General features: G+C 60.1%; 1 protein-coding gene across 3 annotated transcripts; it reads right to left on the reverse strand.

Moving 5' to 3' along the window:
• Positions 1-24: 24 nt before the first annotated feature.
• NOS3 (nitric oxide synthase 3) lies at positions 25-18,130 on the reverse strand. Of its 3 annotated transcripts, none has more exons than XM_046021149.1 (26): positions 17,923-18,129; positions 16,526-16,628; positions 16,056-16,204; positions 15,678-15,840; positions 14,296-14,387; positions 14,061-14,202; positions 13,723-13,862; positions 13,445-13,619; positions 12,613-12,714; positions 11,879-12,073; positions 11,691-11,764; positions 11,368-11,512; positions 11,033-11,137; positions 7,975-8,042; positions 7,441-7,557; positions 7,160-7,334; positions 5,329-5,461; positions 5,136-5,214; positions 4,829-5,016; positions 4,105-4,277; positions 3,626-3,836; positions 3,451-3,538; positions 2,302-2,423; positions 1,366-1,514; positions 798-992; positions 25-586 (listed from the first exon to the last, which is right to left on the reverse strand). In XM_046021149.1, exons 1-26 carry the CDS (start codon positions 18,081-18,083, stop codon positions 425-427), a joined length of 3,606 nt encoding a protein of 1,201 aa, XP_045877105.1. In that variant the 5' UTR covers positions 18,084-18,129; the 3' UTR covers positions 25-424. The 3 variants fall into 3 exon arrangements, with proteins under 3 accessions (XP_045877105.1, XP_045877103.1, XP_045877106.1); XM_046021147.1 differs by having other exon boundaries at positions 16,526-16,631; XM_046021150.1 differs by lacking the exon at positions 25-586 and having other exon boundaries at positions 856-992; positions 1,366-1,464; positions 16,526-16,631; positions 17,923-18,130.
• Between the last annotated feature and the right edge of the window lie 4,154 nt (positions 18,131-22,284).

Here is a 22,284-nt window from a genome sequence, read left to right on the forward strand (position 1 = left end):
TCTGCACAAATTAAAAGACAAAGCTTGTCGTTCTGTAGTTTTAATCGATGGGGCTGGGTTAGGCATCTTAGAAGCTCTCATAACATCTGGTCCCGTCTCGTATGGTGAATCTCCAATAATAAATATTTGAATCATTTAGAGATTAGGTTTCAAGATAAGGTACTCCTGAGAGAGAATAAAGGGAATCTAAAACTCACCTAAGGAACACAAAAGGGGTGACAGTAGGCCCTGGGAGGGGGCCTCCGGACCCGGGGCAAGTAAACAGACCTAGAGAGGGACATTTCCCTCATTCCTGGGAATAAGCGACTTAGGGCAGACTCCGGACAAGGATGGGAAGGCACCTCGGGAGGGGAGAGGTGGCTGGTCTGGAGAGCGCCAGGAGAGCGGCAGAGCCGGAGTGGACTGGGATGGAAAACGAGGGCTCTCAGGGGTTGGGGGTGTCTGGCCCCGGTGGGTCGAACGCCCAGGGCACTGCGCCCCGCAGATGTCGCTCCTGCAAGGAAAAGCTCTGGGTGCGTATGCGGCTTGTCACCTCCTGGGTGCGCAGTGTGAGCCCGAAAATGTCCTCGTGATAGCGTTGCTGATCCTGCGGGGGAAGAGGGCCAGAACAGAGATGGGATCCAAGTAGGAGCGGGCCCCGCCCCGGGCATGGCCCCGCCCCGGGCATGGCCCCGCCCCGGGCATGGCCCCGCCCCGGCATGGCCCCGCCCCGGCATGGCCCCGCCCCGGCATGGCCCCGCCCCGGCATGGCCCCGCCCCGGCATGGCCCCGCCCCGGCATGGCCCCGCCCCCCGCACCCGCAGCACGCCGATGACGTCGCCGGCCTCGTCCAGCTCCATGTCGCCCTCGGTCGCTAGGATGCGCTGCACCGTCTGCAGAACGCTGGTTGCCATGGTGACGTCGCCGCACACAAACATGTGGCCCCGCTCGAGGCACAGCACGCGGTGCACCTCAGCAGCCAGCTCCGTCCGCAGGATGTCCTGCACGTAGGTCTGAGGGGAGCCGGGGTTAGGGGCGTGCTCTGGGGGGCTTCGGGGAGTGGGGGTCCGGCCCGGGTGCGAATAGTTTTCCCGCGGGCCAGGCGGCGCCTAAGTGCGGGGCGCGGGGTCTGGAGAGGTGGAGCCAAGCCAGGGGCGGGGCTAGGGCGAAGGTGAGGGAGCCCGAGAGGCACGCGGGAGGGGCCGAGTGGGGGCGGGTGCCTGAGTCCGCGGGCGGGGCGGGAGCCGAGGGGCGGGGCGGCGGGTGCGCCCTGGAGGGGGCGGGGCCGGGCTTGCTCACGCCCCTCCCCCCCCTCCCCGGAGCGCCCCTCCGCCCTCCCGGGGTGCCTAAGTCTCAGGTTACCCCCGTTCCCTCAGGGTGTCGTACCTTAGGGCTGTCGGGCTCCCGGGAGAAGGCGGTGAGGACGCGCCCAAAAACTCCGCGCTGCTGGGCATCCCGCACCTCGTCGCGGTAAAGGTGGTCGAGCTGGGAGCATCGGCAGCCGAACACCAAAGTCATGGGGGCGGGCTGCAGGCCTGCGAGCAGCGCTGCGGCTTGGGAGCGTCCTCTCCCCGGGCGGCAGCCCTAGCGACACCTCCCGCTGGCTGGCCTCGCCCAGGCGGGCAGCCCGTGCCTTTCGAATAGCAACTACCACTCATGGCCGTCGAGCCTCCAGGAGAGTGCAGGATGCTCTCAGAGACCCTGTCTGACTCTGGTTTCCAGAGAGGAGGCTCCCAGAAAAGCAGCGCACCGGAGGTGGTGGCTCTCCCGGTGGAAGGACCGGTGGGAGCATTGCGCTAGGACGTGGGCTTCTGACTTGGAATTCCAAGCCCTTGGCACCGTCTAACGCAGAAGTTCGGGGACTCCATCTAGCCCTTTCCCCCACGTCCTCACCTTACATATCATCTGCCTGCCCATCAGTCACAGCCCCTTTCTTTCGATTTGCCAGCTGCCTTAAGCCCCTGTGTCCAGCCTGAACATCCTGTAGCTTCGTGAGTCTTGGACACACCTAGCTGGACTCTGGCACAGTCCCAAGTACACTCTGGGCATTTCTGCCTTCTGAGTCCCAGCCCCATGCTCTGCAGATTTTCGGTTCCCCTTGTCCCCTCGTCCTTAACCCAGTCCCCACACCTACTTTGTGTCTGGCTCCAGGAAGCCACACCAACAGGGCACTGCCCTCCCCTTGGTCTAATAAGGTTCTTTTCACCTCTGTGGCCCATTGCTTGCCCTCTTTCCTACCTGTCATCTAGTCCCTGTCCCTTTCCCCCTAGATTGTGTGACTCCCTCCTGCCTTCCATTCATTCCCTCGGCCGCCAGTCTCACCTTTGCTGTCAATGTCATGCAGCCGCTCCTGCCAAAAGCCCCGGAAGGGGGCAATACCTGTGCCAGGGCCCACTAGGATGCAGGGCAAGCTGGGGTCAGGCGGCAGCCGGAAGGAGGGAGCCCTAGTGGAGGGACACCGTGTCAGGCCCCTGTGCTTTCCCAGCCCCCAGATTCTTACCAATGTCGACTGCGGGGAGAGAGGAGAACTCAACTTCCGTTGGCAAGTGGTTGTCAAATGCTCACGACATGTCTAGCTCAGAGTGGGCATGGTGTGTTTATGCAAAGAACTCTACCTGCAGGCAGAAACTCCCTGGACATGTGTTTCTGGAGATTGGGTCCAAGGGAATATGATTTAATTTGAACTGAAGAATGTTCTGATATCTCAGTTGAGGAGATTGACAACATATGGGAAGGGAAGGACAGCTTTTGGTTCATAAAGCGTTCAGTGAGTGTTTATTTTAAATCCTAGCGTTGATGTTGGTATTTGGTTTGTTCAGTGGATTGGTGCAGTTTGGGATATAGCCTCCTGAATGGTTCGAGTTACTGGACGTAACTGATGTCTGTCCTGGGAATTCTTTTAAGTCCCCACCGCTCCCCCTGCCCGCCCCGAGGCTTTGGGTCTGGCTGCTGGATGAGGCAAGGCTTCTGAACCCAGCACAAGGGAAGGGTATCCTGCAATCTTTTACTTTCTTTGAGTCCCCAGTGATGCTATGGTGACCTTACTCGTTCTCCCTGGACTAAGTGGGGACCTGACTTTGAATAGGGGCACAGTTCCCAAGTGCCACGCCTCCCAATATCAGACTGACCCGAAGGATGTAGTGAGGGACATAGTTTACCTAAAAGCAGCAGGGCCTGCAGGTCGAATCCCAGCCCTGTCTCAGGAGGGGAAGCTTTGGGACAGGGCCCTAAGTCCAAATTAGCGAAACACCCAAAGCTTTACCTGCAGTTCCCCGTTCTTGTATGTGTTAGGTGGGTCCTCCCTGCTCCCCGTCGTACCCCTCACCAGAGCCCCCGACCACCCTGTGCTGCCTCCTGCCGACTCCTCCATCTGTCGCTGGCCATCCATGTGGCACTTTGTCCACCCCTGCTGGGACAGACGCTCTCCTCTCCATGCCCCTCCCACCTCCATGCCCTGAAGCCCTCACTTACCCCCTGATGAAGCAGGGCACGGGGTCCCCAGCCTTCAGCTGGCTCAGCCACGTGGAGCAGACTCCATAATGAAGGGGGCCCAGTCCGTCTGGGGGTTGCGGAGGAGAGGGTGCCAATGAGGGGCCCGTCCCGGGGTCACCGTGTGGCCCTGGCCCCTGGCCCTCCGTCACCTCACCCTGCGTCCTGTATGCCAGCACAGCTACGGTGAGGTGGATCTCTCCTGGGTGGGCGCTGGGTGCCGAGCTGACTGAGTAGTACCGGGGCTGGAGCAGGGGTAGCTGGGTGAGGAGCAGCGGCGCGGGCAGGGCCACCGACGGGAACTGCTCCAGCACCTCCAGCAGCGTGGGGCAGCGGAACCACTTCCACTCCTCGTACCGCCGCGGGTCCTGGCGGGAGCAGGGCGCAAGGGGCTCAGACCCTCCTGACCCCGCCTGCTGACCTCCCTTCTTGACTCGTCCTGAGCCGAGCCTCCTGGGGTCTCTCCCTTCTCAGCTCAGGGTGACAAACATTTCTTGAGCACCGAGAATTCAGAGATGAATTCTGAGACCCAGAGCTGGGCCTTAAAGCCCAGGGTGTACTAGCCAGATAGACCCCCTTCCCCACCTGGCTCATCCGGCCTCCCGAGCCCCCGCCGCCCGCTGGGGCTGCCCGCACCTGGCTGAGGCTCTCGAGCTCCTGCTGTTCGCCGGACTCTTCGGCCAGGGTGCTGAGCAGTCGAAGGAGTTGAGGACTGGGCGGGGAAGTGATGTCCAGGAAGAAGGTGAGAGCCTGGCGCAGCGTGCATGGAGGCAGCCGGGGGTCCCGAACCCAGCCGGGGGGCGGGCCACCTTGGGGTGTGATGTACAGGGGAGGTCTGAGGAAGGGGCCAGCCAGAACTACAGAGTCCGAGTTGGTCGTTGCTTGGGGGTATCCCGGGACTGACCACGCCTTGTGTTTGATTGGAGACCTTGCCCTTGAACGGTGGTGGTGGTGGGCCTGCCTGGGAAGCCCCTGTGTATGTGTGTGTGTGTGTGTGTGTGTGTGTGTGTGTGTTTGGGGGCCCCTGACTGGGTTCTGACTCTAATGCCAGGCATCCACGTGCCAGGAGGTAGACCCGAGGCCAGCTACAGAGCAGGCTAGGCTGTCAGGAGGAGACCTTGGGGGGAGCCCAGAGAAAGGCGGCAGCCTTTTGTGGGGAAGGGGACGGTACTACTGAAAAAGGAGCCACGCTCTGTGGACCATCTAGCCACAAGGTCCGCCCCACGGGAGGGAGCACAGCCGGCTCTGAGCACAGGCATTATGGCTGTGAGGGGAGGTGGCGGTCCTCTACAGGTCTTCCACCCTGAGGCCAGGGGGACAGAGCAGGCTGTCAGTCGTGCCCCTGACTGCTCTGCCTTACCCGGGCTGCCCTTCTCCAGCTGCTCCACAGCCACGGGCTCGCCGGGTGGAGGCGGATCCTCCACGCGGCTCAGCAGCGCCTCCACGAGGCCCGGCCGGTTGGGCGGGCAGATGCCTATGTGATCCCCGGGCTGGTACTGTAGGGCCTCCTGGCCTCCGGTGTCGAGCCGCACCAGGATGGTGGCCCGGCTGCGGGTGAGGGGTTGGGGCAGTTAGAAGCGGGCAGGGAGGGCGTCGGGGGAGCATGCTGGGACAGAGGGAAGGAGAGGCCAGGACAGGGACGGTGGCGGGGAAGTGGGCCTCCTCACGTGGACTTGCTGCTTTGCAGGTTTTCCACTGAGAGGACAGTAGCCTGGAACATCTTTCTCCTGTGCACGTGGATCAGGCCTGGCGGGAGACTGGGACTGAGCCAGGAGCCCAGCCAGGCCCCTGACAGTGGGTCCTGGGACCCTGGGTGCCCAGAAGGACCAGCAGGGGTCAGGGGGCCGGCCAGAGCCTCACCTGGCAGCAGCTGGAGGCCCTCGGCCTGGGTGCTCAGTCGGTACCGCTGGCGCTTCCAGCTCCGTTTGGGGCTGAATATGTCCCGGGCAGCCGCCTTGGCATCCTCTCCCACGCAGAAAGTCTCACAGGAGGCCTGAGGGGCCAGGGGGTGAGGGCTGAGGGCCTCAGGCCCCCAGGGAGGGCCAGAGCAGTGAGGAGCTCCGCGAGGCTGAGGCAGGAGGTTAAGCTGGGCTGTGGGGTCCCCAGTGGCCCCCATCTCTTCCTGGGACGGTGAGAGTATGTGTGTGGGGTGCCCAGCAGCAGGAGGCGCCCTTCCGAGGGCCCCTCCTGTGGCCAAGCCTGGCCGTGTCTGTTCATCGTCATCCCATTTCATGGCTTGGCCCCTGCCCTAGCTCCCCTTTGCACATTTTTACTTGCCGCACCCACCGGTTCCTTAATCTGGTGTTACTCTCAGGGAGCGTGGTGCTCGGCACATGGTAGCACTCGGAGCTGCGTTCAGATTCTGACTCCTCTACTCACCTTCCACGCGCCTCACTGGCCCCTCTTTCCACCTCACTAGGTCCCGGGGAGGATGAAATGAGGTGCTTTATGTAAAAGCCCCCGGAGTGGGACACTGTGGCTGTGGGAGGGGTCTCAGGCTGCTCTGTCCTTCTTGCTTTGCTCACTAGGGCTAGAGGGCCCCGGGCAGGACCCCTGGGAGGGTGCAGATCCTATCTGTCTCCGTTCAGGTAGGAGTCCTGCAGATGGCTGGCTGCTCCAGCTGGACTTGAAACCCAGGGCTCACCCGTGATCGGTTGCTCCTTCTCCTCCCAACACGGATCACCAGTCCTGCTAATCTTTCTTTCGTGTGTGTAAGCTCTTACATCTCTTCCTTCCTTCCTTGGCCCCCTCCCTTCCTTCCTACGGCTAGTTTGTTCAGCGTCTTCCTGCTTTTAGTTGGATGTGTCTCGCATTGACCCTGCATCTCTAAAGCCGTATCCCTAAACCTTCACCTTTTTCTTCTTTCCTCGCTTCCAGTCGCTTCCTTTCATCTTGTTCTCCTTCTTACTCTCCTTCTCCCAGTCTGAGCCTATTTATTTCTTCAGCTTCACGTTCTCCTCCCTAGCAAGCCCTCCACCTGCTCCAGCTTCCTCCCCCACCCCCAGCTGGCCTCCTTGCGTGGCCCCACTCGGCCCCATCAAGCCAGACCTGCTCAGCTCAAGCCTGGGAACCCTGGAAGGGCCAGCACTGCCCTGAGGGGGCATCGGGACAGGGAGAAGGGGTCTGTTCACCTCCAGACATAATCCCCAGACCAGGCAGAGCCGCCTCTGGGGGAAGCCCGGCTCTGGGACCCACCCCTCCTGCACTCCCCTGAGCTAGGACACCAATTGTCCAGGCACCATCCCAAGCCTGTCTGGCCTCTGACTTCCTGTAGGTTCTCTGTTGGCCTCAGCGGCAGCCCTCACCTCCGTCCAGCCTTCTCTCGGGCCTTCCCCTCTCTCTCCATCCTGCCTGCCCTGCATGCTTGTCCCCTTAGGCTCCCGCTCAGGGACCCCGCCTGTGTCTGGATGAAGCCCTGCCTGCTCTCCTCCACCCGGGGCCAGGCGCCTCCCATGTTGTTAGGGCCGCGTCATCCCCGCTGCAGATGGCTCCAGAAGGGCTGGCTGCACAGGGGTGAAATGAGGACAGATTTTGGAAGGAACAGGATGGGAGCAGAGGACCAGACAGAGTCAGGGCAGCCGCAAGGCCTCACTATTACCTGCCTCAGGGGGAGGGTGGGGGTGGGAGTGAGCCAGAATCGGGGTGGGAGGGGAAGCCCGGGTCACACGTTTGAACAGGCCCCGAGGCTCACCTGGAAGGCGGCCTGGGCCCAGCCACGGAAGGCCTCCTCCTGGCCGCACAGCTCGTCTCCCTGGCCCAGCTGCAGTAGCCGCTCCCCGCCCAGCTCTTCCAGCCGCGTGTCCACCGCACGAGCAAAGGCGCAGAAGTGGGGGTACGCCCGGGAGCCCAGCCCGAACACACAGAACCTGGGGTTCAGGGAGCCGTCACTGGAGCCCACGCCTGTCCCCGCCCCATGTATGCCCAGGCAGCTTGCCCTCCTTCCCCTGCCGCCCCACACTGCAGCTCCCACACCTGAGGGTGCCCAGGGCCCCCGCGCTGTCTGTGTTACTGGACTCCTTTCTCTTCCGCCTCCAAGAGGACACCAGCGGGTCTGAGCAGGAGACGCTGTTGAAGCGGATTTTGTAACTCCTGGCGAGAGAAGACAAAGACAGGGCTGTTTCAGAGAACTGGGAGCCTGGCACAGGGCCAGACACAGTGCCGGGACAGCTCTGGGGTCTCTACATCTGGGATAGGAAACACCCTGCCCTTGGACTTGGCTTTGTTGCCCGGGGACCCCTGTGCCTTCAGGCCTCACTGTGCCTCCCTTCCCCTCTCTGAAGGGGACTGCAGCACTGATCAGCCCTCAGAGTCCCGGGGGTTGCGAGTGGCCAGGTCACAAGGAAGGAGGGCATCCTGAGGTGTAACGGGGGTCCCGGCCTCCTCACGTCTGTCCTCCAGCTTGTTGGAGGCATGGAGAGAGAACATTTCAGCCCTCCTTTTCTCAGTGTCTCCAGATGCCTCACTGCCCTCCCTCCCACCTCCCCCCAGGCTCCCAGGGGCACTCACTTGTGCTGTTCTGGCCGAGGAGAGCTGTTGTAGGGGCCGGACATCTCCATCAGGGCCGCCGCAAAACTCTGGGGAGGGGAAGTGTTGGTATCATGGTTAGTTGTTTTTTTTTTTTTTTAATTTCAAACCACACAGAACTTTAAAACGGCAGTCGGCTGATCCTTATTGCTTGTAAATTCTGATTTTATTTTGTTTTGAAAATTTTAAAACCGGTATTGGCTTTTTGAAAACATGATAGCACCATAAAGGAATAAGAGAAAAATCAACCCATACCTTTCCTCCAGTCCTCATCCCCAAGGCATGTGCCCTGTGGACAGGTGTTTAACCTCCCAGACATGTCAGGTTATACTTCCATATCGATCTGCATTTATAGTTTTTCCAAAAAGTCAAAATGGGGCCACACCATACTTACCTGCTTTTTCCTTAGTAACCAGTCATGGACCTCCTTCCAGGTCAACACACCAAGACTGACCTTTTGAATGGCTGCTTAGTGTCCCCACATTTGCAGGGAGCATGCGCGGAGACTTCGGTCTGACTCAGGGTATCTGGGTGGTGTGTGATCAATGCTCAAACCCTTGTATATATACATGCCCGCCGCCTCTTTTGCGTGTTTCGGGAGGGTAGTCCTTGCAAGGGGAGATTCCTGAGTCAGGATTTAAAGGCAGGATGAGGCGAGTGGTCAGACTGCCCACAGCAAGAGGAGTGCTCTTTGCTTCCTCCTGCCAACACTAGATGTGGCCAGTCCTTAATGTTTCAGCCAGCTCGGCAGGTGGGAGACAGCCCTCGGTCTCCCGGCATTGCCTCCGTTGCTAGTCGGTGGCACCAGCCTCTTCTAGGAGGCTGAGCCTTGTCCTGTGCTGCCGGGAACATAGCTAAGAGCTACGCGGAATAGCTTCCCGCAGCAAAACCCCAAATGGGGCAAGCCCGGCACACCCCAGCGACGGCTGCAGGTGCATTTGGGTGGTGGGGCTTTAAGGTCACCGTGATTAGTGTGTGTACTACCTTTATTTTATTTTTTCTTAATTTTATTTTTTTGAACCTTTTGTTGAAGTGTAACACGTTCAGAAAAGCACATGTATCATAAACGTACAGCTTTCTAGATTTTTCACAAATGGAACCTGCCTGTGTCATCAGCATCCTCTCAGGAAATGTCGCTAGAGCCCTAGAATTCAGCTTCAGACCCCTCCCAGTTCCCCGTCCCACCCTGGGGACCACCATCTCCCAACTAAAACACCATGGATTGGGGCACCTGGGTGGCTCAGCGGGTTAAAGCCTCTGCCTTCAGCTCAGGTCATGATCCCAGGGTCCTGGGATCGAGCCCCACATGGGATCGAGCCCCACATCGGGCTCTCTACTCCGCGGGGAGCCTGCTTCCTCCTCCCTCTCTGCCTGCCTCTCTGCCTAGTTGTGATTTCTCTCTGTCAAATTAAAAAACAAAACAAAAAAACACCATGGATTCCTTTTGCCCGTTTCTGAACTTAATACAGAGAGAACCCCACAGTCCAGTTCTGTTGTGCTTGGCTTCTTTCCCTCTACCTTATGTTTTCAGATTCATCTCTGTCCCGTGGTTGTGATCCATTCACCTTCACTGCTGCACAGAATTTGAACAGACCACAATGTATTTATTGGGTCTGTTGTGGACAGTCTTTGGAATTGTTTCCAGTCTGGGGCTATTATGAACCACGCTGCTGTAAACATTCTTGTTAGTGACTTTGGTGAATATACCCCATTTTCTGTGGGCGACATTCCTAGGTTTGCTCCATTAAAAAAAAAAAAATGAGGTGAAATTTACATACACTGAAACGCACAGAATTTAGAGGTGCGGTTCAAGCCCTGTGGCTGTCTGGCAGTTTTTTGTTTTTTTGTTTTTGTCTTTTTTGAAGTTAAAGATACATCTACCCGATGACTGAGCAATTCCACTCCTAGGTATTTATTCAAGAGAAATGAAAACATAAGCCCACAAAAGCCTTGCCCAAGAATGTTCATAACAGCTTTATTCATAATAGCCCAGCCCTGGAAACGGCCCAAGCGTCCGTCAGCAGGAGAACGGAGAAACACACACCATGTTCACACAGTGAACGCGGCTCGCCGCTCGGCAGTAAAAAGGAGCAAGGCACCGAACCGCTCACTGTGAGATGAGCCTCAGACGCGGGCCGAGTCTCTCTGTGTGCTCGCCTTTCTGTGACGTCCCAGAGCGCGCGAAACTGACCGGGCTGGCGGAAGGCAGGGACTGGGAAGGGGCTGGCTGGGGGCGCCGACAAGGGGACGTTCAAGGGCACTGACAAGGACGCCTGGGTAGTGGACTTGTTCTCTGTGTTCTCTGTCTTCCTAGGGTGGTGGGTCACGTGGGTGTAAATACCCCTTTACACTAACAAAGTAACGGATTCTATTATTCTTTACAAGGCAGATGAGAATGAGGGCAGAAAGGGGCCGCACCGTGGTGGAGGGGGGAGGCTTGCCTCAGGCCTCTGCTTTGGGCTGCTGGAGAAGGTACCTAGTGCTCAGGGGACCTTTGTCACCCGGAAGCTGCAACAGCCAAGGGCACGAGCAGTGATTGTCTCTGCGGTGGCCCGGGCAGAGAGGCTGGGAAGATCATGGCTGATACTAGTGTTCGTGGTGGCACTCTGTTTCTTTAAAGATTCGTGCAGAAAGTGGAGTTGCCTAATCTGTTGACGTCTGAGCAGTGCTCCGTTCTTTTGTTGAGGAAAGAAGAAAAGGGAAAGCTGAAACTGAGTAGTAAGTGGGGTATCTCTGTGTTCCTAACTCGTCAGTGCTTGAGAGCAGTCTGACCTCGCTGGCCAGCCAAGTGCCTTCCACGTATTAAATAGTTGCACGGGTAATGGGAATGACCCGGGGACACACTGAAGCCGGTGTGTGTGGGGTGGGGCTGGAGTCGGGCTCGCGCAGGCTCTTGGGTCCCAGTGGAATGTCTATTCTCGCACTCTGGGGACTCTCAAGGCATCTCCACTCTCCATCGTGGGAGTGGGGTTCCTGCCCAGCCACCCCGTTTTGAATCTCCCCTCATTTCCAGTGGTCCCTTTCCTGCTAGGTCTCTCACCTCTCCATTCTCTGGGGGGTCACCATTCCCAAATGTACTGGTCACCACCAACACCAGCGTCTCATGCTCAAGGGACACCACATCGTACTCATCCATGCACAGGACCTGTGGACGAGGAAAAGACCGATGTCCCAGGGACTTGGCCTCTGCTGTCCTGGCAGGGCACATTTCAGACCCTGACTCAGGCCTGGATTCAATGCCTGAATCCGTCTGGATCCTGGGCTTCCTCCTGGGCTCTGACTTGTGACCCTCTTCTGTCCTCCAGGGCACATCTGAAGATATGGATGGGCCCCTTCCCCCTTCCCCGATCCCCACTCCTCTGGGCTTAGCCCTACCCGGGGGTCGAAAGCCTTCCGGAAGAGTCTCCCCAGCTGCTGTGCGTAGCTCTGGGCCCGGCCGGTCTCGGAGCCATACAGGATGGTTGCCTTCACTCGCTTTGCCATCACGGTGCCCATGAGCGAGGCTGAGATCTTCACCGCACTGCGGGTGAGGGCAGGGTCAGGGTGATCCCAGGCACACTGAGCCGGGGCCGCCTCAGGTGCATGGCCAAGTAAGGTCTTGGGGCCCTGGGTAGTGGCTGTGTGGGGGCGGGGGCCTTCCCACTGCTACAGCTGGTCCCCTGGGTGTGGGGGAAGGGCGGCACTCCTAGGGCACCTACTTGGCCACTTCCTTAAAGGTCTTCTTCCTGGTGATGCCGGTACCCTTGGATCCACTCCCCTTCCATGGGTCTGGCTGCAGGGGAGTGGTGGGGGGAGTGGAGGAGGAGATAAGTAAAACATTTGGAGGCCCCTGGGGGCTGCTTCGTTAGAGCTGGCCACAGTGGGCGAGAGCCAGCGGGGTGGGCACCTGATAGCGGAAGGCGGGGGACAGGACGTAGTTGACCATCTCCTGATGGAAGACAGGGGTGAGGCTGCCAGAGATGGGGGGCACGATCCAGGCCCAGTCGGCAGGGCAGCCCCCCCTAGCCTTCTGCTCGTTCTCCAGGTGCTTCATGAAGGAGGCAGTGGCAGCGTGGTGGTCCACGATGGTCACTTTGGCCAGCTGGGGTTGGGGAGGCAGGGGCTTAGACGGCACCCTGGGTCCCCCCACGTCTAACACAGGCGGTGTCCCCCCACCATGCCGTCATCCCTGGCTGCAGCCCTGGTGGCGTGCCTAAAACTCAGTGGCTGCTCCAGTCTCCCATGTCCGTCCGTCTGTCCTGCCCCTGGACCAGAACATCCTAAACTCTGGCCTGGTTCTCAGCCACCGTGAGTTTCCTTAAATGACAATGCTCACCAGGCCTGCAGTCCTTCAGCTGGGGTTTCCAGAATCCAGGGGTCCCACACGTCACAATACCCATGCTGCCCTGGGGCCTGCGTTACAAGCATGCCCCACGCAACAGGGCTCCGAGCACACACTTTGGCACCTGGAAGTCTAGGCACCGTGTCCCCGGAGGCACGGGCCCAGGGTGTCCCCTGGCCCATGGTATTCCTTCCAGCTACCTCCAGCTCCTGCCTCCCCACCCCCAACCCCGGTCTCTAAGTGCCTGCCTCCCTCCCTGCCGCAGCCCCTCCCCTCCTGGCCAGTCTGGGCCCGTATACCTGGTAACTGTGCAGCACGGCCAAGTTGATTTCCACCGCTGCCTTGTCTTTCCACAGGGATGAGGTTGTCCTGGTGTCCAAGTCCATGCAGACCGCCACATCCTGGAGGCGGGGGCGCGTGGCATTGGTAGGGACAGGGTTGGGGGGAGTGGACGGAGTGTCTGGAACTCATGAGTAGAAGGAGTGCGCGTGGGTAGGGGGCCATCGAGAGAGGCCTGACTGCTTAGTTTGGAGCCAGCTCAGGCTCTTGCCTGCAAGGTACCCCTGAGCAGAGACGGACTCCGGGCCCGTTATTTCTCGGCCCTGGGTCTTAACTTCTCGTCTCTAAAATGACATTGTTGGGGCGCCTGGGTGGCTCAGTGGGTTAAGCCGCTGCCTTCGGCTCAGGTCATGATCTCGGGGTCCTGGGATCGAGTCCTGCATCGGGCTCTCTGCTCAGCAGGGAGCCTGCTTCCCTCTCTCTCTCTGCCTGCCTCTCTGCCTACTTGTGATCTGTGTCTGTCAAATAAATAAATAAAATCTTAAAAAAAAAAAAACCTATTTAAAAAAAAAATAAAATGACATTGTTTTGCAAGATCTGCCTTGAGAATCTGAGGAAAGCTCTAGAGTCAAGATCCCAGAAAAATAACAGTGTGTTTGTACCAATGCGTGGATACCCCTTTGCCCCCGATCCGCGGTCCCGGAGCTCTCCAAAATTCTAGTGTGGGAGGCCCACACTAGTGTGGACCCCGCTCAGGTTCTCCCAGTGGCTGACCGTGTGGGGACCTATCTGTGAGTCACAGGCCCCAGCCCCGAGTGGGACGCCTCCGCTTCCCGGCCTGCACGTCCTCACCTCCAGGATGTTATATCGGTGAGGGTCGCACAGGTTCCGCGTGCCGATCTCAGTGCTCATGTACCAGCCGCTGAAAGGGGCCGCGGGGAACTCCAGGCCCCCGATTTCCAGCAGCATGTTGCTCACCGCCGGGAGGGCATACCAGCGCAGGCCCAGGGCCGCAAACCACTCCAGCCTGGGGGGTTCGGGAGGGGGATCAGGCTGCCTGTGGGGCCTGGCTGGCCTGGCCACACCCGGGCCGCCCGTCCTCCATCTGACCCAGTCCCTCTCATGCTCACGTGGGGTGCTCCAGGGGCACCTCGAGGACCAGCTCGGGGGGCAGAGCAAAGAGCTCTGGGGGCTCATCCGGGGCCTGGAGCAGGAGTGGCAGCACGTCAAAGCGACCGTTTCCTGGGGTCCAGCCGTGCTGGACGCAGAGCTGCAGGGAGCAGGGCCAGAGGTGGGTGTGAGGGGCCCCAGCGCCCGCCCTCCTCGGGGACCCCCTTCAATGGCGTCTCCCTCCTCCATCTCTGGGTCCCCCCTCCCTGCTCCACGGGCCCTTCTCTGGCTGGAGCCCCGCGCCTCTGCCAGAGCCCTCACTGGTGGGCCGCCCCCTGCTCCGCCTCTCCGTGCCCACCTCGGTGATCTCCACGTTGGCTGGGTCCCCCCGCACTGAGCCATCCTGCTGCCTGTAGCCCGCGTAGCGCACCAGCTGGCTGTTCCAGATTCGGAAGTCTCCACGACCTGGGGCGCGCTGGGGGAACACTGTGATGGCCGAGCTGACACACGGGGATGACAGCTGTCAGAGCCCCGCCTTCACGGCCACCGCGGGAGGGGTGGCATCCGGCCCAGTCAGTGTAGGGCGCACTCACCGGAGGTTGCCCCGGTTGGTGGCATACTTGATGTGGTTGCAGATGTAGGTGAACATCTCCTGGGCTGAGCTGCAGTCCCGGGCATCGAACACCTGAGCCGGCCGGGCAGGGGGAGACAGGGAGCGGAGAAGGACAGGGCTCTTGGGTCTCAGCTCTAGGAGTAGGTAAGGAGGCAGGGGAGGGAGGAGCTAACTAGTCTGAAGCCTCCAAAGGCTGTCGGGGCCACTCGTCATGGTTCTTTCTCCTCCGGGAAGCATCCCTGACCATCTGCACCCATAATGACCCCCTTTTTCCTGCCCTGCACCCCACACACCCAATGTAGCCTGGTCTGCTCCTTCTCTCCTGGCTGGGACAGCTTCCCACTCCTGCAGAAGCTGCCTCAGTACCCGATACGGAAGAGAGACCCAGTCTCTGCCAAACTGATGGTTGGGGAAGCGACAGGGAGGCCATCCAGGGGTGTGGGTGTTGAGTCCCCCATTGCCCACGTGCTCAAACAGAGGCAGATGACCCCAGGCAGTCAGCAGACTCTCCTCGAGCATGCTGCTGATGGGAGGGCACTTGGCTGCGTGAGGGGGGCTGTCGGGGGAGTCTGCCCCGTCCTGATGTTCTGAGGTTGGGAGAAGCCTCCTGGACTGGCTGAGGGGGGCCGCCAGCAGGAAGCTGGGAGGTCCCTTACCTACTTGTGTTAGTGACAGAAGCAAGGGCTTGGCAGTGGCTGGCCTGGCGCCAAGGGAGGGATGTAGCCGTGAGTGGGATCCAATATGGAAGCTCTGATGGGTTCAAGGTTGAGCTAGAGCTTTGAACAACTTCAAGGGGATGCAAGGGCCAGACAGGGTCGCTCTTTTATGGGAGACTCCTTTGGGATTTCCTGAGCATGTGGCTTTATTCCAAATTCTTTGATGGCTAGTTACAGCTAAGGAGGTCGAGAGCATGGAGTAAGCTCCCCTGTGGTCAGCTTGCTTCTCCTGGTTCTTAGGCCGGTGCAGTGGTGAGAATGCAGAGGAGGGTGGGAGGCCAAGGTGCCGGAGGACTGGGCTGGACAAGCGAGACCCACGGGGAAGAAGCGGCAAGGGGCCTTTCCAGAAGTATGTGTCTGTTGCTCAGACAATACCCGCCCCCGGATTACTGCCCAGCTGTCCTCACTGCCTCAGTGTATTTGACTGTTTCTCTCCGCAGCCAGCCACGGCATCGCTATGGGGCTTAACAACCAGGCATTAGCTAGCGGACTGAGGGCTCCTGAGGGGTACTGATCTCTAGTAGAAGGGGCGTGGATCTCCCCACTGCTTGACCCCCCCAGGGAAGCCTCAGGAGCGGCCCTTACTGCTCCTTTCCTTTTTTCTCTTCCCCAGTCCCTATCCCAGGTGCTTGCTGGCCAGCCCCACCTGCAGCTTCCCCCACTGGATCCGGCCCACGCAGCGGGGTGCGTTACGCCAGGCCTGCTTGGCCCCGAACACCAGCTCACTCTCCCGGAGCTGGTAGGTGCCCGTGGCTGCCACCTCGGCTTCCATCTCCTGAAGCCTCTGCTCATGGGCCTGGGAGCCGCTCCTGTTGCCAAGAGGGGAGCAGAAGAAGGTCACATGGAGGGGAGAGCTTCCCCAGGCTCTGTGTGGCGGCTGGTGGGGAGCTGGTGGGTGCTGGTGTCGGGGTGGGGGATGGCAATGGGTCCTGGGGAAGGTGAGCTTCCTCTCGAGAGCTGGGCAGGACCAGGGCCCCAGGTCAACGGACAAGGGTGTTCTGAGGGCGTCCAGGCGTGGTCTCACCTCTTGATGGAGCTATAGTACTGGTTGATGAAGTCCCTGGCCTGACTCAGCAGCTGCTCCGTGGGTGGGGGGTCCTGAGATGGCCGGCTCTGCAGTTTCCGCGGGAACACCAGCGAGCCCAGGCAGCGTCGGGGGGTGCAGGGCCCATCCTGGGTTAGGGTGGAGGGCAGAGGCAGAGAGAGCAGGGAGCGCAGAGGGAGGTGCAGGTCAGGGTGCAGAGGCACGGTGGGGGGCCAGAGGGAAGGTGGGTCTGGGCAGGTGTGGGTTTGGGGCTGGGGCTGGGACTGGAAATTGGGGGGAGGTAGGGCTGGGCTGTGGCAGGACTTGGGACAAGGGCTGGAGGCTAGGAGTCATCAGGGTCCCCTGTGTGTCCCTTAGTTCCTCTGGTTCTTCCCAGGGTCTCTTTGAGTTTGGGGGGAGACAGACCTTAGACGACCCTGATATGGGACTGGGGGCACTCCCGGGCTTACCTGCTGTGACTGGGCACTCAGGGTATCATAGGTGATGCTCCCCACCTCCCAGTTCTTCACTCGGGGAAACTTGGGCCCGTCCGGGGGCCGGGTGAGTGGGGGGCTGCTGGGACCCAGGGGAGGGGTCACGGGAGAAGAGTGTATTTCCTTCTGGATGTGCCCCCCGAGGCTCCTCTGGCCACATCAATCACCCCAGGGATTTATTGCTCGCCTGCCTCCCGCTTCCTTGCCTGTCCTCCGTCAGCCCTCACCGCCACTTTGGGGGTAGACAATATTGGTGCCCTCATTTACAGATGAGGGGCCCGAGGCTCAGAAAAGTTAGGAAGCTTGCCAGAAGGCCCATGGGCAGAACTGGTCCTTCAAAACCCGGGCCTGCCTGTCCCTTGTGTCGTCAGAGCCTGAGTTGCCCAGGGCAGCAGCGGTGAGCTCCTGAGCTCCGCACCTAATGAGGGGTCCTCATCCCTGTTCAGGGTCCCCCTCTCCTCTTCTGGACACGGGGGGTCCCAGCCCCCGGAGTTGTGATGAACCCTACCTTGAGGGGGATGGAGCCCGTGGCCGCACTGAGGGAAGCCCCCGCAGGGATTCCTCAGCCCAGATTTCCCTCCCCACTCACACCCCTCCTGACAGTAAGCATCGTGTGAAGGGAAGCCTCAGGGCCTTATCACTTCCTCCCAGAGGCTGAGGCCTGCTGTGGGGAGGAAGGGAGGGCCTCGGGCCTCGGTGCGCCTGTGCGAAGCCTTCCCCGCGGAGCTGCCTCCAGGCCCCCACCTCCATGCCCTGCCGGGCACCCCACCTGGCCTCCAGCTGCCCTTTCTCTCTTTTGAGGGCTGAGGATGCCAGGTAAGTTTGGGGGTTGATGGGCACCAGGAGGTGGGGCCTGTTTGTCTTTTTAGCCTCCCACCTCAAGGGCCCGAGTCTCCCGGGTCAGCTCTCTCCCCGTTCTGGGAGCAGGTCTTCTCGCCCTCCTGTGACTATCCTCCCCAGCCCCTTTTCTTCTGTTAAATAATCATCAGTGTTTGCTGACGGCTCGCTGTGAGCTAGAAGCTTACAACAGTCCCATGGAGCATCACTGCCATGCCCTTACTGTATGTACATGAAGGCTCAGGGAGCCCCGGCTTGACTTGTTCAAAGTCAAACCGCTCTTGGCAGCAGCACGGCGTTTGAACCTGTTCAACTGACTCCCTTAACCTCCTGCTTTCACCTGCTGCCTGCTGGCCCTGATCCTGGTCTCTTCTCTGAGCCTCCTTGCTCGTCCTGTTCTGTCGGTACTGATAGCCCTCTTGTGTGGGTGACCAGCCCTCCTGGCTGGGCTACCGGCTCCAGCCCTTCCCAGCCCAGGGCTCCCGGGCTGGACGCCCTCCGTCCTGCCCTCTGCTTCTAGCCACCGAGGCCCTTACCTGCGGTCTGGTGCGGGTGGGGGCGCGGGCGCTGGTGCCCTGCTGGGCTCAGAGGAGGTCGGGGAGGCCGGGCCCTGCTTGCCGCACAGCCCCAGGCCCAGGCCCAGCCCCAGGCCACAGGGCGGCCCGGGCTCCTGGCCCACACTCTTCAAGTTGCCCATGTTCAGCCTGGCCTCAGCTCTGGCCCTCCCGGCAGAGCCCAGGCCTTTTCCTTAGGAAGGGGAGGGGGCAGTGGGAGGGGGCTCTCCGGTGCTGGCCCTTGCCCCGCCCCTGCCCCACACACAATGGGACAGGAACAAGGCAGGCTGGGAGGCTCTAAAGCCTCGGCTCTCTGCCCACCCACAGGGGTGGGGGGCCGGACGCCTGGGTTCCGCTCAGAGGACTAGGACTGATAAGTGGGAAGCCAGGTGTTCTTGGAGCCCTGGGGCTGGAGTGCAGGAGCAGGGGTGTGTTTGAGGACGGGGGTAGGGTGGAGTTGGCAGGGTGGACAATCAGAGGGCCAGAGAGGTCCTCGTGGGTCGTCTGGCCAGAGCGGAGGACTTTCTTTCACCTTGCCCTTGCTGGCCTTGCTCTGAGCGGTTTGGGGGGGTGTTGAGCTCCGAGTCAGCAGCAGGGGATGGTTCCCAGATGCTTGGTGACCACAGGGACCTCTACAGCCACTGCAGGTGCTCTCCTTCCCTGTCCTGTCTATATCTAAGTGCTCCCGGACCCCTGCCTTGGAGTGCCATGGAGCTCTTGGGGACACAGTTCAGCAAGGATGCAGTGACTCTTTGTCCTTGACTCTGGCATTAGGGTATCCCTTCCCCTCCCAGCCCCAATTTCCTGGAACCCCCGCCCCCCATGACTCAAGTGGGGGACACAAAAGAGCAGGAAGCTGCCATCTAGGGCCTCCGTCCCCACCCTGTCATCCAGTGACGCACGCTTCCCTGGGGGTGGTGGGGCAGCAGACAGACCCGGCAGTCAGCGCAGAGCAGGGACTGCCCACTGAGAAGATCTGGGAGCCCCAGCAAGAGCACCGGGCTGGGGGAACTACAATTCCCAGAGTGCAGATGGTGCCCACCAGCACTGTTCCCGGCAGTTGTGCAAACTGGGGTTTGTAGTTCTAAGCCATGGGGGGGGGGGGGGCTGGAGAAAGGCCATGAGCTGGGGCCTTGGGGTCTGCAGGGGTCTGAGTCTCGTGGATTTGAGATCACAGGGACTAAGAGACTAAAAGAAACTCTGGGAAAGAAACGGAAGTTGAGAGGCCGGAGTAGGCAGAGACTGGGAGAGGCAGACAGGCAAGCAAACAAACACGTAGATTTGTGTTGGCAGGACTCCTTTGAAAAGCCGTGGAGGGTAAGATTGGGGTGGGCCTGGGTGGGGGCCGGGCAGGCGGATCAGCCGGAAGGAACAGGCTGTGCTGCGAGCTCTGGGGTCACACCAAGAAGGTAGAGCCTGCCAGTTTGGAGGGAGGAGGGCGAGGGGACCCTGGAAACACGAAGAAGCCTGAGCTCCTGGACACCTGGAGAGATTGGTTGCTGCCCCTCTCTCATAAAGGGATGGGTGGGGATCCGGACCTGCCCCTCGGGCCCCCATCTCACCACCCCCCTTTCCCAGCCATGTAGGGGTGGATCCAGGCCCCTGCCTCTCAGACATTTTCACCAGACCCCGTATCTGGTTCCCATTCAGCCACTATCTAACATGCACAGGATGGGGAAGGACTCCTTTCCCTACACTCCAGGAAATGGGGCAGTGGCTGGGCTCCTCAGGGACAAGTGACAACCAGCCTCAGGTGCTGGGTCCTCTTGAGCACTCACTCACTCGTCTGCATCTTTTACCAAAGCCACTCCCTGTGGTCTTCTGACCTTGGGGCCTCCCCTCTGGTCTGTGCTTCATGCTGCCACCAGAATCATCTCAAAAGCAGGGCTTCCCTCTTGCCCCGGCCCTCCCTGAAACCGCTGACCCCAGGCCAAGGCCCAGCGCCACCCAGGCCCAGCCCACGGTTTCCCAAGTGCGCTGCTCACACCTTCTCTTCTGGACAAAGGGGCTTCCTCAAGGATCCCCAGACAGCTCTCCGGCCCCTTGTCTGTGCTATCCCTTGACCTCACCCTTTGCTCTCTGACTAAAGAGATTCTCTCTTCCTCTTCCTCATGGGCAACCTGCCCAGGTCTCCCTTCCAGAGAGAACCTGCCACAGGAACTGCCTGCCTTCAGAACCTTCCCCGGGGTTCAAGGCCACGTTCAAGGCCTCTGAGCTGTGGGAGGTCCGTGGGCTCCCCATTTCTGCCCAGTGGACACTCCTCTGTCCTCATGGCGACCTGGTAGAGAGCTTCTCGGCGCTCACTGTGGTCTGAGCCTCTTTATTCTTCCTTCTCTCCTTCCAGAGATGTTGGTCCTGCCTCCTGTTCTGGACACTTCCTCCGCCTCGCCGTTATCTTTCACAGACACCATCCGCAGTTAATCTCTTATGCTTCTAGCTCCTTCTTGGTGTGCCTCCTGGAGGACCTGACCGACACACAGCTCCAGCCGGTTTCCTTGGGGAGAACCTCTCTGCACTCCCCAGGCCACTCCGTTTCCCGGCCACCAGGCCCTGGCAATATCTCCTGCTTGGGTTCCTCCCGGGACTGGCTCGTGGGCAGCTTGCTCTGTGTCTTGGGCTTATCTCCCAAATGGGTGTGTGTGCTCTGGGAGGCCCAGACCAGGTTCTTCTCATTTGGGATTCTGCTGGCCCCGAGCAGGTCGTGAACTTGTTCAGCTGCAAATGTGTGCAGCCCCCTCGGGACGGGAAGCTGTGTTCTGGAAGCAGCGGAGAGGGGTCCCTGAGAAAAGAGTCGGCTGAGAGGCTGGACAGGTTTGGGTGAGCAGCGAAGGAGAGGGTCAGTCTGGTGAAGGGTGAGACATCCAAGATGGGGCACTTTCTGGCCACAGGAGATCGGGGACAGTTCAACGCAGGGACACTGGTGGTTCTACTGGGGTTGATCTGGGCAGAGATTTTAGGAAGAGGGGAAAGAGTCAAAGGAGAGACAGAGAAAGGCTTTTTCTGGGAAGGTTTTCTTCTCCCACTTTTCCTGGGACTGTGGGCAGCATTGGCCCGGGTGTCCTAACTTCCATCGAGGGACTCTGGCCTTCCTGAATCTTCCAGGTGGGGAGATGGGGCCTTTCTCTTTCCTCCCCGGGGCCCTGCCCAGTCTTGTCTCTCTCCACCTTGCTGTTTGTCGGTCATCCCTACTGGGACATCAAGCCTGATGCGGTCAGTGGCTCATGGCTCTTATTAGCCACCGCACTTTGAAGAGTAACTTCTGAAAAGACAAAATTTTCAAGCCCCGCAGACCTGAAGTTCCACTGAGAGGAAAGCAATTTCAGTTTTGAACTGCGGGATTTCAAGTCGGAAGGTCTTTGGAGTGAATCTGTTTGGGAGCCCAGCCCCTGGGTCTCTGGCAGTGGCCATGTTCTCTGCCACAGGGAGGGCTGGTCCAGACCCCAGACCTTGGCTGGAGCCAAGACTATCTACCCGGGTCAGTGCAGGCGACAGACCCTTCTGCGGGTAAGCAGCCAGGCCCGCGTCTCCTCCTTTAGAAAGAAGCAAATCTGGTTCCTGTCTTCCCTCCAGAGCAGAGCCCCGGGCAGGGCTTCACATGGGATGCCCTGACCTTGGGGGAGGGAAGGCTCTGGCCTTGAAGGGCGGGTGCGTGGGGCTGTGGGGGCTGTGGAGGGTGGCAGGGGACGGGAGCGGAAGGCCCTGACTCCTTATAGCCCAACCCGGAGTTGTTCAGTGTGAGTTGGAAGTGCCCCACCCTCCCCACTATGAGCAGCTTCCTTCCTGCCTGCTGGCAAGGCCTGGGTGGGGAGCTGAGGGAAAGGAGGCAAGGGAAGGAGGGGAAGCCCACGGAGGGAGGGGAGCAGCCCTCCTTTAGTTTAGGAGCCTCCGTCTGATGTAATTCACGCTGTGCTGGGAGGACGGGTTGGAAGCAGAGATGTTTGCTCATCTTCCCGATTGCAAGGTGGGAGCTGGATCTTTTGGGAAAGGCTTTGGGCAGGGTCTGGGGTGTTTAGAACTCAGGCGGTGGGAGACATTGTCTGTCTAAAAGGGGCTCCTGGGCTGGCACTAGGGAGCCGTCAGGCAGGCCCGACCCTTCTTGAGGAAGCCACATGGGGGCAGCAGAGAGCTGAAGAGAAGAGGCTGGAGCCAAGGCCACGGCTCAGGGATCCCTAGAGGATGATATCCAGAATCAATCCAGAAGTGACAGTTGCCTCTGGGCCCAGCTGGGGTGGGGTCCACTTTAATCCCCTGGGGCCCGGTAGTGGTTCATGTGCACAAGCCTGAAGGTCCTGATGATGGCTCTGACCTGCCCGCTCCAGGAGAACAGGGGTATCTTCTCTTGGG

The sequence above is a fragment of the Meles meles genome, chromosome 10 (genome assembly GCF_922984935.1).
Source record: "Meles meles chromosome 10, mMelMel3.1 paternal haplotype, whole genome shotgun sequence".
In the NCBI taxonomy this organism is placed as follows: Eukaryota; Metazoa; Chordata; class Mammalia; order Carnivora; family Mustelidae; genus Meles; species Meles meles.